The 18,478-nt window shown below is 62.4% G+C and overlaps 1 protein-coding gene across 1 annotated transcript; it reads right to left on the bottom strand.

Moving 5' to 3' along the window:
- Positions 1-10: 10 nt before the first annotated feature.
- On the bottom strand, positions 11-15,865 carry LOC117649590. The gene is made up of 15 exons (XM_034392481.1): positions 15,859-15,865; positions 15,525-15,671; positions 11,777-12,003; positions 11,589-11,665; positions 9,999-10,149; positions 9,590-9,816; positions 9,341-9,449; positions 9,079-9,234; positions 8,466-8,588; positions 7,983-8,394; positions 7,754-7,892; positions 7,459-7,651; positions 6,593-7,376; positions 2,936-6,486; positions 11-2,862 (listed from the first exon to the last, which is right to left on the bottom strand). Exons 1-15 carry the CDS (start codon positions 15,863-15,865, stop codon positions 874-876), a joined length of 8,292 nt encoding a protein of 2,763 aa, XP_034248372.1. The 3' UTR covers positions 11-873.
- Positions 15,866-18,478: the final 2,613 nt, after the last annotated feature.

Raw genomic sequence — 18,478 nt, 5'->3', positions numbered from 1 at the left:
GAAACATTGATTGACTATTTTAATTTATTTTTGCCATAAATAAGTATTTACAAGAGACCCGTCAACAAAAAGTAGTTTGTTAACATGAAATTTCCACTGACATGAAGTATGTATAGAAAATATTGGTAGAGTTGAACAGCTGTAACTGTTCCCTGGGCTATCGAAAAAATAAATTGTATTTCCCTTAGAAAACTAAGAGAAGGACTTATTCAAAGAATAAACTTAATTAAGAAGATGGTATCACTTGGCTGGAACTAACTAGACCAGGTACCTTCAAAATTATGTTTCTTTGTCTGGGATGACAGACAGGTTTTGTCATGAACATCTAGTGACTACGCAGATCTGATTCTGAATGGCACTAGACGGTCACAAGAAATTGATCAGTCTTGACCGATACTTCTGTCAGATACTTTAGTTCATCAGTTCTTGTAAAAAGTTCTTTCCTCACTCAGACACTTGTTTATCACTGTTGATTGTGCTTGAGGTCCCTCTCCAGGGATCAGAAGCACGATATGTTTTCGACCAATAAATTGGAACACATCAGTTATGGCACATTCTTAATATTATGTCATGGAATTGAAGCTAATTTAAATCGAATCGAGCGCCATTTTCTAAGTGTGAGTTTAGACTGCCTTTGTGTAAATTTGAGTATGAGGGAAAATGGACACTGAGCACTTAGACACCGGGACTGCTCACGCTAAGTCGCCTGGGGTTGAGCACTTGTGGACAAGACCGTTCCGAATGTCATGCTCTTCGAAGCGACCACAGTCCCTCGCGACGTGCGCGCTGGCACGCTAAAGTTGAACGTGCAGGGGGCGCACGACGTGGTAACTTTGGAACACCACGCTCATGCTCGGTAGTTTCGCTCTTCGCTCACACGAGCAGCTTGCCGTTGACGCACGCCGGTCCCTTGGAGGGCCAGTTGCAGGCGCCGATGGTGGTGTCGTAGGCCAGGTGGATCGGGCAGTTGAACACGTTGACGGCGTACTTCTTCTTCCACTTGTCCCAGTTGCACGAGTAGAACTTGTTGCAGAGCTCGGGGTGTCTGAACAGGCCGGGGCGTCGGCACTCCACCACGCCGTTGGCACCCAGGTCCACGGTGTGGCCGGGGCCGGGCGTCGGCTCCAGGCTGTTGTCCGCCTCGTCGGAGGGCGGCGCGGCGGAGGCGGGCGCTGCGCGGGCGAGGTCGTTGTCGGAGCGCGAGCGCGAGCGCGTCCTGGGCGAAGGCCGGGAACGGGGCCGCGGCTTGATGAGCACGGCGTCCTGGTCGTCCTCGTCGTCCTTGCTGTTGATGTGAATGGAGCGCGCCGTGGTGCGGCGGCCTGCCGACCTCCTGCTGCTGGCGGTCGTCACCTCGTAGACGGTGCTGCTGGACGTGCTCGAGCTCAGGCTAGCCTGCTCGTCGTCGTCGGGCTCGGCGGTGGTGGACACGTAGATGGTGCTCTTGGCCTTGCCGGCGCGGATATACGTGGTTCTGCCTCGGCCCCTGCCGCGGCTCGCCACCGTGCTGGACACCAGGTCGTCTTGCTCGTACGCGGAGGACGAGGACACGGAGCCCTCCGTGCTGGAAACGACCACGGCGCCGAAGTCGGCGACGTTGGCCTCGTCGTCATCGTCGTCCTCGGCGTCTGACTTCTCGGCATCGCGGATGAGCGCCAGGTCCTCCTCGATCTCGGCCTGCTTGGTGGAGGACAGCACGCGGCCCTCCGTGGTGGAAGACACGTAGCCCTCGGTGGAGGAGACGTAGCCCTCCGTCGACGACACGCCGGCGGAAGCCACGTCGCCGTCCTTGGGTCGCACGACGCGCACGCGCGACACGACGCGCTTCACGCCGGGGCGTCGGCGACGAGCAGACACGGCGTTGTCGGCGCAGCTGCACTGCGCGCCCAGCTTGCCGATGAGCAGCGGGTTCACGTCACTGATCCTCGTCACCACCACGATCTTGGTGCGCTTCCTGCCCTTGGCGCGGAGCGTGCTCGAGCTGTAACCCTCCGTGGTTGAGCTGCTGTAGTAGCCCTCGTCTCCGCTCTGAACACGGACGCGACCAGGGCGGACGCGACCGCCTGCGGCGCCGATGGCGGCCAGCGTGCTGGACTCCACCACCTTGGCCAGGCCGGAGTACGCGTCTTCGGTCTTGACGCCGTAGCCCTCCTCGGCGTCGATCTGCTGCTGCAGTTCTCCCTCCTCGTAGCCGATGCGGAGTCCGCCGCGCGCGGGTGCCGCCGTGGTGCTCACCACCACGTCGCCGGCGTAGCCTTCAGACACCACCTGCTGCTGCTGCTCCTCGATGTAGGCGGCGGCAGTGGTGGACGGCCTGAGTCGGCGCACGGGCACGGGCGTGGACTGGTACTGTACCTCCACTGTGGCGGGGTTCTCGGGGGCGACAGGGTACACGTCGACGGCCTGCTGCTCCTGCTGGCCCTGCACGTACGAGTACTCGGACACCACCTTGCCCTTCTTGGCGCCAAACTCGACGTTCTGCTCGCTCTGGTACTCCTGCTGCTCTACGTTCTCCACGTAGGCTGGAGTGGACACCTCGCTGACGATCGTCTTGGAGACGGACACGGGTGCGGGCGTGGAGTAGTACTGCTGGGAGTACACCTCGGGGCGGGCGCTCGAGTAGTTCTCCACGACAGTGTACTGCGCGGGGGTGGGGGCGGGGGTGGACGAGTACACGACCTGCTGCTCGGTGTAGCGGGCGGGGGCGGGCGTGGACGAGTACGACACTTGGTTGTAGCGGGCGGGCGGCGCGGCGGTCTGAACGAAGAGCGCCACTGGGGGCTCCTCGTCCACGGTCTGCTGCTGCTGCTGGTGCTGGACCTCGAACTGTCCACTGTACTGGTTGGTCTGTTGCTCGGACACCTGTTAAACATCAAAGAGGTTCAGGTTAGTCTGGGTCATGCACAGGACTGCGACCAAAAGAAGGCCCACTCACCTGGCTGACGACGGCTCCCTGGTACTTGGGCGTGGAGGACACGTAGTTGAACTGGAACGGCGCGGGCGTTGACGAGACGCGGAGTCCTGCGCTGCTCTGGCTGCAGGTGGCGCAGGGGAGGGGGGACGGCGTCGACGAGACGGCAGCCTCGTACTTGGGGGTGGACGACACGTAGTTGTATTGGAAGGGCGCTGGCGTGGACGAGACGGTTGCCTCGTACTTGGGCGTGGACGACACGTAGTTGTACTGCTGGTATTGGATGGGGGCAGGGGCGGGCGTGGACGACACGACGGCAGCCTGGTACTTCGGGGTGGACGACACGTAGTTGAACTGGAAGGGCGCGGGCGTGGACGACACCCTGATGCCCGCCGTGCTCTGGCTGCACGTCGTGCAGGGCACCGGCGTCACGGGCTCCTTATCGTCGACGTAGGTGTACGAGTGCAGCAGCGGCATCTTGCTGATGCTCACGGCCGGCGTGGCCGCGGTAGTGGACACGAACGGGTACAGCTTGGGGGTCACGTTGAGCTGCACGGCCTTGACGGCCTGCTGGCGAATGGGGAAGCTGGACGGGGTGCTGTACGAGTACACCACCTCCTGGGCCTTGACGGCCACGCCGGACACGGACGGCTGCTCCACGTGCACCTGCTGCACCTGCTGCACCTGCTGCACGTCCTGCTGGTACTGCTGGGACTGGAACTCCAGCTTGGCGTTGGGCTGCACCTGCTGGTACTGCACCACGGGCTGGACAGTCTTGACCTCCTGGCGGTACTGTTGGTACTGCGCGGCGGGGGCCTGGTACTGCACCTTGGTGACGGGGACCACAGGCTGAACCTGCTTGACTTGCTGGTACTGCACGGCAGACTCGTACTTCGGCGTCGATGAAACGTAGGTCTGCTGGTACTGGACGTTGGTGACGGGGACCACAGGCTGAACCTGCTTAACTTCCTGCTGGTACTCCTGCTGATATTCTTGCTGGTACTGCTGGTACTGCACGGCGGGGGCTTGGTACTGGACCTTGGTGACGGGCACGACAGGCTGGACCTTCTTGATCTCCTGCTGGTACTGGACAACGGGCACGACAGGCTGCACTTGCTTAACTTCCTGCTGATACTGCTGGTACTGGACGGCGGGGGCTTGGTACTGCACCTTGGTGACGGGCACCACAGGCTGAACCTGCTTGACCTGTTGATACTCCTGCTGGTATTGCACAGACTCATACTTGGGCGTAGACGAAACGTAGTTGTACTGTTGCTGGTACTGGACGGCGGGCGCTTGGTACTGGACTTTGGTGACGGGCACCACAGGCTGGACCTGCTTGACCTGTTGATACTCCTGCTGGTACTGCACAGCAGACTCGTACTTGGGCGTAGACGAAACGTAGTTGTACTGCTGCTGGTACTGGACGGCGGGAGCTTGGTATTGAACCTTGGTGACGGGCACCACAGGCTTGACCTCCTGCTGGTACTGGACGACGGGCACAACGGGCTGAACCTGTTTCACTTCCTCCGTGTACTGCTTGTAGTTCTGCAGTTGCTGGTATTGCAGGGCCGGCGTTTTGTATTCGAACTTGGTGACGGGCTGCACGGTCTTCACCTCCTGCTGGTACTGCAGGACGGGCGCCTGGTAGGTGACGGACGGCTGCACCACCTGCTTGACCTGCTGCTGGTACTGCACGACGGGGACCACAGGCTGCACCTGTTTTACCTCCTGACGATACTGCGCGATCTGCGGCACTGGGGTGACGGAGTGCACCTGCTGCACCTGCTGCACCTGCTCGTACTGCTGCTGGTACTGGGCGGCGGGGGCTTGATACTCGACCTTGGTGACGGGCACCACCGGTTGGACCTGCTTCACTTCCTGCTGGTAACCCTGCTGATATTGCACAGCAGACTCGTACTTGGGCGTAGACGACACGAAGTTGTATTGCTGCTGGTACTGGACGGCGGGCGCTTGGTACTCGACCTTGGTGACAGGCACTACGGGTTGAACCTGCTTCACTTCCTGCTGGTACTGTTGGTACTGGACGGCAGGGGCTTGGTACTCGACCTTGGTGACGGGCACCACGGGTTGAACCTGCTTCACTTCCTGCTGGTACTGCTGGTACTGCACTGCGGGAGCCTGGTATTCCACTTTGGTGACGGGCACCACGGGCTGCACTTGTTGGTAGGTCTGAACCTGGCCCTGCTGCTGGTTGTAGCTCTTGTAGTCCTGGTAGTAGCCGTTGGGCTCCTGCTTGATGTCCACGATGCGGTGGTACTTGACGTCCTTGAGGGAGAAGGGTGCCGGCGAGCTGTACGAGTACTGCACGCTGTGGTCGACGGCCGCGGGCGAGACGGAGTGCTGCTGGTAGCCGACGATGGCGGGCGCGGGGGTCGGCGAGACGTAAGACAGCGCGGGCGCCGGGGCGGGCGTCTGCTGGCGGATGAAGGAGACGGCAGGGGCGGCGGTGACGGGCTGCACGGAGGGGCGAACCTCGTAGGCGGGCGTGACAGACACGAAGGCGGGGGAGGCCGTCGGCGTGTACGACTGCACCGACACGGCGGGGGCGGGCGTGGGAGTCACGGTCTGGAAGTGCACCAGGGGCTGCTTCACCTCGTACTTCTTGTACGTGTACAGGGTTGGCGCGGCGGGTGCTGCGGCCACGGGCGTCACGGCCTGCTGCTGCTGTTGCTTGACGTTGAACACAGACTGGTAGCTAACCAGGGATGGCGGCGCTGGCGTGACGGTGGGTACGGCCACCAGAGGCTGCTGCAGCTCGAACTGCTTGTACTGGACGGCGGCGGCGGCGGGGGCCACGGACTGGTATCCCACGACACCGGGCGCTGCCGACACGGTCTGCGTCAACGTCTGGTAGCTCTGGCCGGAGGCCACAGCTGGGGCGGGCGTCGAGGACACGATGATGGGGGCGGGCGTCACGGAGTACGTGGCGGTGGGCGCGACTGAGGACACGGTGGTGAAGCCGGAGGTGGAGCCGCCCGCGCTGGAGTAGCCGGACGAGCCGTCCGAGTCGATTTGCACGCCCTGGACGGACTGCAGCGCCGCGCCGGAGTCCACGGCCAGGGTGGACACCGTGGAGCCGGTCAGGTCGATGCCGGAAGTGCTGTAGCTGCCGGAGCCCAAGTCATAGCTCTGCGACGCTCCGGCCGAGGTGCCCGCGGACGAGCCGAACGAGTAGCCCGCCGTGGTCTGCTGGGCCGCGCCGGACGAGCCGGAGTACCCCGAGTAGCCGTTCAAGGAGCCCGACGAGACGGCGGCCTGCTTGGCGCCGAAGGAAGAGGATCCGGCGTTGTAGTCGAAGCCGCCAGAGGCCACCGTCTGCTTGGCGCCGAAGGAAGAGGATCCGGCGTTGTAGTCGAAGCCGCCAGAGGCTACCGTCTGCTTGGCGCCGAAGGAAGAGGATCCGGCGTTGTAGCCAGCAGTGGAGCCTGAGTCGAAGCTGGAGCCGGAGTAGCCTGAGGTGTAGCCTGAGCTGGAGCCAGAGCTTGAGCCGGAAGAGTATCCCGTCGCACGCTGGCTGTCATAGGCCGAGGACCCGGCACTCACGGTGGAGCCTGTGTCATGGAACAAAAATCAAAGTCAGTGTAGAAAATTTGGGAAAATTGTCAGTGAACGAGGACTCCGAACTTTATCTTTTTAGGGCGTTAAGACTGTACTTACCGTAGCTTCCTGAGCTGGCGTCACCAGCCTGGTAAGCGTATCCGGCCTGGACGCCCTGGACGCCCTGGATGCCCTGCAGGGTGTGCAGGTTGGAGCCGAGCACCACGCCGCTGGAACCCTGGGTGCGTCCGCCAGACACCTGCGCGGCGGGGAACGTCGCGAAGCCTCCGTAGCCGCGATCTTCGTAGCGGGAAGCGTCCTGCGCCTGCTGCAGCGCGATGTAGCCGTTGTTGGAGCCGTACCTGCCCGACGAGGCCAGGTTGGAGTTGACCTCGGCGGCGAGGGACGCGGCGCCGCCAGCGGCCTGGTACGCGGAGGCCCCTGCACCGTTGTAAGCGTAGCCAGACGCGCCGGAGGCACCGGCGCGGCCGGCGTAGGACGCCGACTGGAAGGACGCGTCCGCCACGTTGTAGACGCCGGCGACGCCAGAGGCCCCGGACGCGCCGGACGCGCCGGAGTACAGGCTGTTACCGACGACGCCGCCGTTGGCGTACGCCGCGTTGCCGTCGAAGCCCGCGCTCAGCAGGCTCAGGCCCTCGTAGTTGACCTCAGCGCCGGCACCGGCACCCGCCACGCGCACGCCTTGGAAACGCAGCGAGGAGGCGCCCGAGTTGCCACAGCCGCTGACCTTCCAGGGCCAGTCGCAGACCTGGTTCTGCTCGTCGAACACCAGCCCGAACGGGCACCGGAACTCGTAGGCGGTGAGCGCCTGGCCGTCGCGGCTGTGGTCCAGGCACGCGAAGAACCAGCGGCAGTTCTCGGGGTCCGCGTAGTAGCCCTCGACCTGCCCAACACAAAACAAAAGCCAATCACAGGGGGCGTTTCCAAGGCGTTCGGCAGCCGGCACTAACTGGCATTGGACTTACGTTGGGGCAGCCATACTGGGCGCGCGGCACGGGGGCGATCTCACTGGAACCCTCGCAGCTGGAGCCCTTGGCAAGGGACCCGGGCCACACGCACACCTCCACCGTCTCGTCGAACACGGTGCCGGGGGCGCAGTCGAACTCGAACACGGTGAACTCGGAGGAGAGCTGGTTGAACTTGACGCAGCGGTAGAACCTGCGGCACCACACGGCGTCCGTTGAACCTCGAGCGGCGTCGCGTACATTCACTGTGTACCGTACTCAAACAATTCAATAAAAGTTTGTTTTTGAAGCGCACCTGTTGCAGCCGCGGGGGTGGCGGAAGTAGCCCTGGCGGGTGCAGGTGAACTCGGTCTCGGCGCTGCGACGCACCACGTGCACGGCGCCCTCGCGGTCCACCACGCGGACGATCTGGTACGGGGACAGCTGCACGGGGCCTGCGCAGAACGGCCTCAGAGTCAGCGGCGCCAGCTCCATTGCCACGGACAGTGGAAAAGGGCGAAAAGAAGAGCACGTCGGCTACTTGCCAGTGTAGTCGCTGTACTGCACGGCGTGCTGGTGGATGTCCTCCTCGAGGGAGGAGAGCAGCGCGGCCCTGGAGCGGCGGGCGGACTCGGCGAGGCCCTTGAAGGCCGTCTCCAGGAGCGTCATGGGCATGGGCTTGGCCTCGACCTTCTTCTTGTCCTTTTTGGCGTTCTTCTGGTCGTTCTTCTTGTCCTCGTCGTCGTGGCTGTCGCCGCGGTAGCTGCCGTCGTCGCCGTCAGCACCGGCCACCTGACCTTCGTCGGAGCGCGCGGAGGCTGCCTTGTCGTCGGCATCCTGGTCGTCGTCCTCGTCCTCGTCCTGGACGGGGGCCTTGCAAGACGTCTGCAGCCAGTCCTCCTCGTCCACGGACTGCACGGCCAGACCGGCGAGGTCCCGCAGAAGGACGTATTTGGCCTGGAAGGGGCGAGGAAGAATGTCAGAATAATGTCCACACGGGACTCCGCAGCGACAAGCACCCTGCCTACCTTGATGTTGACGGACATGTGGTCCTCGAAGGCGATCCAGGAGCTGTTCTTGAAGACGTAGGGCGCGGTCAGGTCCTGGTCTCGTTCCAGGGACCAGCCACCCTCTGACATAAGCGCGCACAGCTAGAAACAAAATTAGCGTGTTTTATTTTTACATAACAAATTTATCTTTCTAAAAAAAAAAAAAAAAACAGAGGCCAGGGCTAGAACTTAAGGTGGCTAGAATAAGTCCTACCACAGTTAAAAATTTTAATTAACTATTAAGTGAAACCACACTGTAAAGGTTAATCAAACAAAACACACAGAAGCACGGATTGGGCTGGGCAGGCGGCAGCCAGCCGTAGCTTGGTGGTGATTCCGAGATTCCGAGCTACTTTGTAATGGTGTGTGTGTGTAGCCGCGCGTTATGCTAATGGCCAGCCTATCAACTCGCACTTGATCCATTCCGCCCGCTTCCTAATGGCCCAGCCAGCTGAGGCAATAGCTCAATCGGCGCGAGGCACGCGAGACACGCGAGACAGCGAGACCCAGACACGCGACAGGACGGAGCCACACGCGAGACAACACGCAGACACGCGACACCGAGCCCCGCCGCGGACAGCCGGCCCCGAGCGCGGGCGTCCCTCAGCGGGAAACCCCTCGCGCGAGGCGGCGGGGGCGTGTCGCGAGTCTCGTCCTTGAGGGTGAAGCGCAGGGCGAAGGCGGGCAGGGACACGATGATCTGCTGCTTGGGGGCGCCCAGGCCCGTCAGCAGGTCCACCATGGAGTCCTAGGGTAGCCGGCAGAAATACAAAGTTTCCGAATAAAAATATTTTTTTTTTAAAAATGAACGCAACTGATTTTTTGCATTGATGGAAATAAAAAGTTGCGCTTACCGTGTTGAGGAGGTCGTCCAGGCCCATGAGACGGCTGTGGTGGAAGGTGAGGCCGCTCTCCGACTCGTCCGTCAGGTTGTGGGAAGGCAGGATAAACCAGTCCACCTGCCTGCACAACGCCAAGCAGACACTCAGCCATTTGTCACCACAAGCGCACTGTTTCTAACGCTTCAAGCGCGCCGGCCGCGCCTTCAGGTTTGAGATAGACATCGTGAATCAAAGTTTATGGCCCGTAGCACGGTGACTCACTTGGCGAGGGCGCGCAGGTCGTAGTACTTGGCGATGATCTCCGGTTTGGTGGGCAGCTGCAGCAGCAGGATCCTGGTGGGCTCGTCGTCCTCGTCGTCCAGGTCGCCGTCCACCTCGGCGTACTGGCGCGCCAGGTCGCTGGCGGTGCTGCCTTCCGCCCGACTGGTCCTGGTGGACTTGGGTGTCGTGGCCGTGGGCAGAGTGGTCTCGGTGGTAACAGTCGTCTCCTGGAAAAAAATGCTATTTAAGCGCCTGCGAAGTGTCGGGTAGGCCGCGCCGCCAAACACGGGTGTTCGGCGGGCTGGCCCACCACTAAGGCGCCTGCCAAGTGGCGGGTAGGCCGCGCCGCCAAACACGGGTGTTCGGCGGGCTTGCCCACCTCGCGGGCGGCGACCAAGCCAAGACGTACCCGTTCGCCATCGTCGTCTGTGGCGGCAGTGTCGGTCTCCTTGGGGAAGGACACCGTCGGCTCGGTGGATTCGGTGGCGTCCGTGTCGGCGGCCGTGTCAGCATCCGTGTCGGCCGTCGACGCCTCCGTCGTGGTCATGGACTTGGTGGTCCTGCTCGGGAGCAAGGCCAACGTGAGGTTAGGGAGATTATCCACGGCGAAAAATGTAACGCAACACTCTTAAAGAGAAGGTTGACTAATCCGAGCGCGGGGCCGGCTACAACACGGCGTTTTGCGCTGGGCGTGCGTTAGGGACTACTCCATCTGCCCGCGGTGGTTTAGCGTGACCGGTCGTCACTGCGCCCTGGACGCATGCATGTGGCATTGTGACGACAGTGGCACCACACGGCCGTACGCGGCTACGCGGCCGGCAACAGCTTGATTATGCCATGAGAATCAAAGGTTCGCGCGAAACTCCGAACTCCGAGCCCGAGGGGGTCGGGGTTTTGGGTAGGGTGGGAGTGGGTCGCGGCGGGCTCAGGCCTGGCGGCCAGGGCTTTTGGGCGCGGCTAGCGCGGCGCAGGGCTGCCAACGCCCGTCCGCTGCAGGCTTGCTGCAGTCCACCGTCGGGCGGCCGGGCGGCCGTCTAGTGCGTCAGTCTGTGATGAAAGAATTACAGAGCCGTGAAAGAAAAAAACAAGACGCAGGAGGCGATGAAGAGGTCGATGAAGGAGGCGGGGCGCGGTGGCCGCGGGATGAGGCCCCGTACAGATGCACGTCGTTTTTTTTTTGTGATTGTCGTTCATGTGATCTCACCGTTGTCGTATATCAAACTACTTGCTGTACACTGTACACAGCGCAGGCAACTACATGTTAGACGAGCAAGTCGTGAAAGTGGAATGAGACTCAAGGCGAAGCGACGTGCGAGGCGGAGACACAGGGGAAGCAGGCAACTACACTACGAAGACCAGACGGAGGAGGTGAACGTCAGGTGAAGGAGACAGCCAGATTGTTCTCATAAAACGTCACAATTAAGAAGAGACACATTTTTAAAGATGTGAAATTGTTATGAGATTGATTTGAGAAGTAAAACCTGCAGCGGCTATGACGGCACGGTCAAGGCCGCTCGGCTGGCTTGGACGGGAATGACAGTGAGGGTGAAAGTGGTGCGGGTCGGTCTGGTCGGGCGTGGCGGGGCGGGTTTGCAATGGCAGGGCGTGGCAGGGCGTGGCAGGGCGTGCCACTCGTGCAGGCGGGCCCAGCCGCCGGACTTGCCGCTCCCGCTGCAGCCGCTGCAGCGCGTGCTGGGGGTGGGGGTGGGTCGCGTCGGTCACGCCGGTCGCGCCTGGCGTCCCCCGGGGGCGGTGCCGCCGCAGCGCCGCCCCCTGCGCCGCCCCCAGGGCCGGCGAGCCGCTCAGGGTCCTCCCCGGGGGGCGGGGCTGCCGGGAGGACTCCGCGGCGCCCCTGGCAGACAGGCCCGTCCTGCTCCTGGTCGCTGGGGCCCTCATGGTGACCGTCATGGTGGTGGTGCTGGGGGTGGGGGGAGGGGTGGGCCGCCTCCGCGCGGCCAGGGTGGGCCGCCAGGACGGCGTCGTCTCGTCCTCCACTTGCCTCTCAAAGATCTCGTAGTCCCGCTTGGCGCGGCGGCGATCCACGGCGTCGGCGGAGTCCAGCTGGAAGCGCACCGCCTGCGGGAGGAAATAGACGCGCCCCGTTAGCCATGTGGTCCTAGGCGTTGCACTCTGCTCTGGAGTCACGGGTTCAAATCCCACTGTGACTCTTTTTTTTTCAAGCATTACCTTGATGAAGGCGGTGAGGTGGGTCTTGTTGGCGCTGCCGTGGTGGGACCAGTCGACGGCCAGCTCGACGCCGTCCACGGTGGCCTTCCTGAGCGCGGCGGTGACCGCCTGGGACGCGCGCAGCCGGCGGTCCTCGCTCTTGAGCTGCGCCGCCCCCACCGGCAGCTGCAGCACCGCGCGCACCCACGGGTTGCGCTTCCTCAGCGCGCGCAGCTGGCTGCGGACGCCTGCAACAGCGCCGAAAACGGAAGTCGGTGAGCAATCAGACTAAAGGCGGTTCATTTCAAACCAATGAACCCGGCGGGCAGGCCTCTCAGGCCAAGTACATCTCGCCGGTTAGTTAGACCGCGGCCACGCGGCGAAAGGGGAGGCACGGCGTCGTCATTGTCCAAAGGCGGCTGGCCGCAGTAATTCGATTGATCGTTTTGGATTAGCGGGCCAAGCGGGCCGGGCCGGCCAGGCCGAGGCGGTCGCTTTGTCTTTGTCATTCAGGTGCCGGCGCTGACCGTGATCCAGTTCCAGCCCGGCCCAGCCGCCACACGACTGGCGCGTGTCAATGAGCCGCGGCTGTCATCGCTCTGTCTCCCTCGCACTCACGGCGCGCCCCGCAGAGGTGCGAGGGAGACAGAGCGACGAGACGCTGCATTCGGAACAAGCTCACAGGCGGCATGACGTGCCAGTGTAGGCCCGCAAAACGTCAAACGACACCCGTGTCAAACGCTCGTCACGCTAATGACCCTCGGGTCAACATACTGCGAAAAAAAAATCCTCAGCGGTACTCGAACTTACGACCGCTGCTCCTGTCACAAAAGAACAAAAAACAAAAACACGACACCCACACACTGCAAGCCGGCCTCATGGTACGGCCAAGACTTTTCGCGCCGCTGACCTTATTGCACGCATGGTTTATCGCTACTGGAGGGAAGGGAAGAAATAAACACACCTCCGGCACGAAAAAAACTAAACAACAACAACAATAACCAACGATCGCGACGACTGCGTTCGATTTCCTGCCTCAGAATGCCAAAGCAGAATGCGGTGAGCATCGGGCAGGCGGCGGGGCCCCGAGTCATGCGTGTCATCCTTCCCACGGCACGGCAGCACGGCAGCGCCGCAGCGCCGCCTGGCATTTCGAGGACCATTACCAAGAGGGGCGATACCGCGCCGTGCCGCGCCGTGCCGCGCCGCGCCGTGCCCGGCCGCGGCCTTGAGGGCGCAGGTCGTTTTGTGGATCACTCCAGATCCGATTCCGGTCGAGAAGGCGGATGCTAAGAGCAACCAGGTCAGGGTTTGGGGGAGGGGGCAGCACTGTCCAGTACGCGCCAACCCGTGAGCATATCCTGCTGCTGCGCGCCCCGCACCGCGCCGCTCTATTTGCATCAGGTCTTCCCCGTCGCGCCGTCGCACTGGACCGCGTCCTCCCGCTGCGCCGGTCGACGCCGTCGCCCCCAAGGTCCCCGTCCTCGGCGAGACGTCCTCCCGAAGCCGGCCGCCTTGGCCAGCGCGGCCAGCGCGGCCAGCGCGCCGAACGGCGGCGGAATGCATCCCGATGCACGCGACGCGAATGCGTGCGGCTCGGAGCGCTGCTGCGATGCAGGCTGCAGGCCAACGTGTGACAAGCAAGCCAAGGGGCTGGCTGGCTGTCCGCGCGGATCCAGCTCGCAGCTCGCGTAGTTGAGTCCTTTATTTTTGTTTTTGTTTTTGTCGCAGTGCCACCGCGACGACGCGCAACCGCCTTTATTCGTTGCGTGCATCTTTTAGGGCTCCATTGTCCGCGTCGTCGTCCTCGGCGGCGTCCTGGCGTGGGCGCGCGGCGGCAGGGCGGCGTGCGCGACGCCGGGGGACTTGAACGCGCGGGCCGCGGCCGAGTTTCCAGAATCCGACTTTCCAGGAGAACACGGCTATCTCCATCTTGAGGCTGAACGGTGATCCTGGTCCCGCCCGGCCGACCGCCAGCACCGCCAGCCCGGCCCACGTGCCTGCCGCTTCCAGCCTGCCAGTGTGTGCGCTCGCGACACGTGTTGCAAAATTTGACCTGTCAAACTGGTCCACGCGGAGAGGGGGGAGCCCCGCCCGGTTGGTGCTGGGGCCCGTAGCGCCCCGCCGCGCGGCGAGCACCAATTGGGGTGTATGGAAATGTACCCCGCGAGCGAAGGCATCCCTCGATGGGACGCGTTAGCGAGCACTTATCCTGCCATGGTAATGTGTCACCCGTGCCGGCCCGGCCCTCTCTCGATGTTGCCAACTCACGCCCGCGAGAAACGCGCGCGCGTGTGTGTGCGTGTGTGTGTCAGCCTGTTACGGCCTTGCCGCGGGCGCAGATGGCTTTTCGGGGCGCCTAGTCCGGCCTAGTCGGTGTAGTCTGTCGACAGGTGATGTTTTCAGTGGCGCGCGCCGCTCCGTTCGGTGGCGGATGGAATCCGTCAGAGAGATGAGTGGTGGCGGTCGGACCGGCAATTACGGGATTGATTTGGACGGGCGAGCTCGGCGTCAAGGCCGCGGACACCGCCTGCCGGGCCTGCCGCCTGCATGCTGCCTGCTCGGTGCACTGCACCGCGTCCAGGCCGGGCGCCCCCGCCGAGTGCAGGGCGGGCCGCCCCGCGACGCACCGGACGGATAGCGGCGGTGAGGAGAGGTTTTTCAAATGGTGCCCAAACGATGACTGTAAATTGTTGAACACGCTCGCACACACACGCACGCGCGCGCGCGGTGGATGTGAGTTGCGGCCGCAGACGCACTCATACGTAGACCGGCGTAACGTTACGTCAGGCGGCAGGCTCCCTCGGTGCGCCCAGATTGGGTGCCGCCCCGCCCCGCCCCGCCCCGCCCCACACTCACATTGTGGTCTTGTCAAACGTCGCGGGCCTCATGCGGGGCCCAACAAGGGCGGCCGGAATTATTGTTGGACTATTAAAAGAAAGTCACCGCAAAAAAAAAAAAGCCGAAGAGAGGAATTTGAGAAAACAAAATCGACAGCGAAGCGAAGGAAACGTGGCGGCCACTATCATGGGCCCGGCCGGCCGGCCGGCGGATTTGGCAGAGGTCATCGGATTGATGCCACGGCACGGCAGATTTCCTTGGACCGGCATGTCGCCTCCAAAAGAGTGGCGGGCGTGGGCAGATGACGTGCCTCGCGCGAGAAACACGGCGGTGCCGGCGTCGCTCTGTCTCTCTCGCACTCCTTGGGGCGCTTCACAAAGGGGTGCGAGCGAGACAGAGTGACGACGCACTGTTCGGAATGAACGGCTGGCTCTGCTGCCAAGCAGTGATATCACCGCCCTCCGCGACGCGACGCGACTCCCGGTGCCCACGGCCCGGCCCGGCCGGACGCGTCGACATCCTGCTCGCCCGGCTTTTGGTATTTTCAATGAAATTATTTTGGCGCGGAAACCGTGCGCCGCGACCTGTGACCCCGCCGGCCCGACCCGACACCGGCCAGCCTTGGCCTTGGGGGACACGGACACCTCGGCGACGACGTCGACGCGCTGCTCCACCGAAAACAAGGCGCGCCACGCGGCGGCACTAGAACTCGGCGCGGCCTCCTGAAATAGTCCAGCGGGTCCAGGAAGCCCCTCGAGAGTCCGTCTGCCTCTCTGTCTCTCTCTTACTCACTCTCTCATCCCGGCGGCCCCACCGGGCCCCACGCCGCGACGGCGTTGCCTTGACGAACGACGCCCGTCCGCCGAGTTATTTCCCTCCTTTGACTCCAGAAATAAAACGACGAATGCGCGACACGCGAGGCACTTACCGATGTCCACGGCGTAGCCGTCGCCCGCCTTGGTGGCGACGTCGGTGAACACGATGCTGGTGCACAGGCAGGCGTCCACGCGCGTCACGGGGGTGCGGCCCTCGTAGTAGCACACCAGCTCCTTGGTGGGCGGCTCGGGGCAGGCGGCTGCAGCGGGAAGCAGAAAGCACACATTATTACTTGCCCTTCTTTTTCGCAGTGTGGCGGCAAATTGGATGTGTAAATGGACCGGCCGACTCCGATGATGAATCGAGAGTAAAGCCGGCGAGTGTATTTGCCTCATTAGGATGGAGGGTGGCCGCCTGGGCGACCCGGCCTGCCTCGGATTAATTGCGAGACATAGCGCTAGCGCTCGGCGGGGGACGGTGCTGACTCACCTCGGACACACACGCACACGCACACACACTCACAGACAGACACACACCCTCACAGGGTTAGTACAGGCCCGCGGACTGCACCGCGCCCAATGGGAGTTGAACCGGTTCCCACGGCGTACTTGGCGCTTCGCGCTTCGCTCTCGGGGCAGTCTTGGAGTCTTACCGCTGTCGGCGACGTCGGCGGCCTCGGACGCGGCGGCGGCCGCGCAGCCCCCGCACAGCGCGAGGAGGAGCAGGCTGAGTCCTAGCCTAGGCGCGGGGCCTAGGCCGCCAGCCCGACCCCTCAAGGGGGCCATCTCTCTCTCTGCAACAAGGAGAAAAACGGTCAAAGTCAAAAGCAAAAACAAAAAAAAAAACTAGAACGTGTCCCCGAAACGTCAGCGTCCCTGACATCGGCGTTGTCTTAGCAGGAAGCAGCAGTCTTATCTCCTCACTCCAATGCCACACATTCGGTCTAAGTTCAATTTTTTCCGGTATTTTTTTTTTCCAATACAGCGCAAGGCTGTGACGGCCTTGTCGCGCCGCGGCGTTGACGCGTTGACACACTGGCCGCTGATTCGGCCTGGAAGGCCTGGAAGGCTTGGAAGGCTTGGAATGGCGGGCATTAACCATTGTGGTTCGGATCTAATTAAAGGCGACAAAAGGCTAGACCCCCCCCTTCCCCCTCCCCCATTCCCCTGAGCCAGGCGTTATAACGGCGCTAGTAACAGCAACGCGCACACACACGCACACACCTGCACCTGCAACGCGCCGCTTGGCCGCCTGCGCAGCCCCCTGCTCCTTCTCCAAGACGCAGGTTCACGCGAAAATAAAAAGAACAACTCCTTCGCTTGTAAACTTCCGCCCGGATGACGTCGCTCTGCCCCTCGAGCCTCGGGGCGTTTCCAAGGGGGTTCGCGATCGCAGGCTGTTGTCGTCGGGGACGCATTTTTTGGACGCTCTCCGCCGAGGGCATAAAGTTACGTCGCAATGAAGGAAATTGAATTATAAGACGACGAGGGTTATTTTGCCGCCGCACGTTGGCTCGGTTGCCAACCGGAGCCGCCGGCTGGCATTCCCGTCGTCCGAGTGACCCTCTTGTGACCGCCCCACCCCGCGAGTCTCAAGGTCACCCGGGGAACGCCCAGGGAAGTGGCGTTCGCCGCATCCTTTTCGTTGTTTTTTTTTTGCGATTTCTGAAATATGTTTTCCAACAGTGTACGCATGCAAACATCGCCGTGCAACACAGCGTGTCACCATGGGGGATCGGGGAGATGGAGCCAGCAGCGGCAGCCAGGTCGTCGTCGTCATCGGGGGTCAGCTTCGGCTTCGCACAATGCACGCGCGGTGCCAGCCACTACACTATGCAGTATGCAGCGTATGCAGCGTTTGCCGTTGCAGCACGCCACCCATCGCGGGGCACGCAGAGAGCGCCAACCACGCAACGCCAGCGAAAGGATTTTAAAAAAAGAAAAAATGAGAAAGAATTAAATTTCCTAAACAAATAAATGTTTTAAAAATTGGTAGGTGAAAATCATCGGCGTACGCATTGCCGGACGCAAACGCTTGATTGAAACGGAGCGTAATGGCGAGGGCATTCAGCGAGGGCAGGCTGGAGGCTAGGCGGATGGGGAGGGGGGGGGGCGCCGCCTTGTCTGCCGTCGCTAGGCCTGACAGCCAATAAGAGTCGAGCCCACCTGTCCTGTCACACGCCGTCAAGCATTGCGCAACCCTAACGGACCTAACGAGATGCAGATCAACATTTATTTTGGGGTTAGGTCATGCGGCAAGGGCCCCGCCCCGCCCCGCCCCGCCACGCCACGCCACGCCACGCCAAGGCGCGCCCCACAGCGAGCGTAAAGAGAAAAGGGGGGGGGGGGCACACGACGGTATCCATTGCGATTGTGATTGATAGCGACTTTGTCCCGGGCATGAGACAACACAACAACAACTGCACCACCACCTCGGTTGCTTGCAAATCGGCGCGTTTCTTTGTGTCCTCTTTTTTTTTTCGCTCGTTCCCTCTCTGTCTTGTCACCATTTCGCTGTCGTTGCCTCCAAAGCTCGCGCCGCGCGTCGCGAGGCGGTGGCGGCGGACGTGGGACGGTCCTGGCGCGGGTGCAGCCCAGGCAGGCAGCCCGGCCGGTCCGGAGCGTCGTTCCGCCTCGTCGTCTCTCTCGCTCGCACCCCCTGGGTCCATCGGGCCGCCCCGTGAGTGCGACAGAGACGGCGCGACGAAGGCTCCCCGGAATCGTCCTGCCGAAGCACAATGCGCGCCTTGCCGCGTAGCCACGTTGCCGCACCGGCCATGGAGATGTCAACTTTGGGATTCAATAACTCGGGCGGTGGTCTCATTCCAGACAGTGGTCTCGCTGCTGTCTCTCTCGCACCCCTACGGAGCGCACCGCGAGTGTGAGAAGGGAAGGACATGGCCGTGTTGACCCGCGCCGTACCGCCAGGGCGCAGCGCCCGGAGCACGCGAAGCAGGCCTTGCCCAAGCAGGAAGCCCCGGGCCGGCCGTCCAGGCCCGGCTGCTCCGCGCCCCGCCTGCCTTGGCTGCCTGCACTCGTTTCGCACGGCCCAATAAAGACGCTGTTA

Source organism: Thrips palmi, unplaced genomic scaffold (assembly GCF_012932325.1).
Source record: "Thrips palmi isolate BJ-2018 unplaced genomic scaffold, TpBJ-2018v1 HiC_scaffold_4, whole genome shotgun sequence".
NCBI lineage: Eukaryota > Metazoa > Arthropoda > Insecta > Thysanoptera > Thripidae > Thrips > Thrips palmi.
The sequence above is the reverse complement of the archived record's forward strand: the minus strand, read 5'-3'. Positions and strand labels throughout refer to the sequence as shown.

What these genes read in the sequence shown, in the direction of transcription:
- LOC117649590 (XM_034392481.1), bottom strand. An exon ending in TGGACGACCTCCTCAACACG is followed by an intron (nt 9,235 to 9,340) that starts GTAAGCGCAACT and finishes CGGCTACCCTAG; the next exon opens with GACTCCATGGTGGACCTGCT. An exon ending in AGGGAGCCGTCGTCAGCCAG is followed by an intron (nt 2,863 to 2,935) that starts GTGAGTGGGCCT and finishes GATGTTTAACAG; the next exon opens with GTGTCCGAGCAACAGACCAA.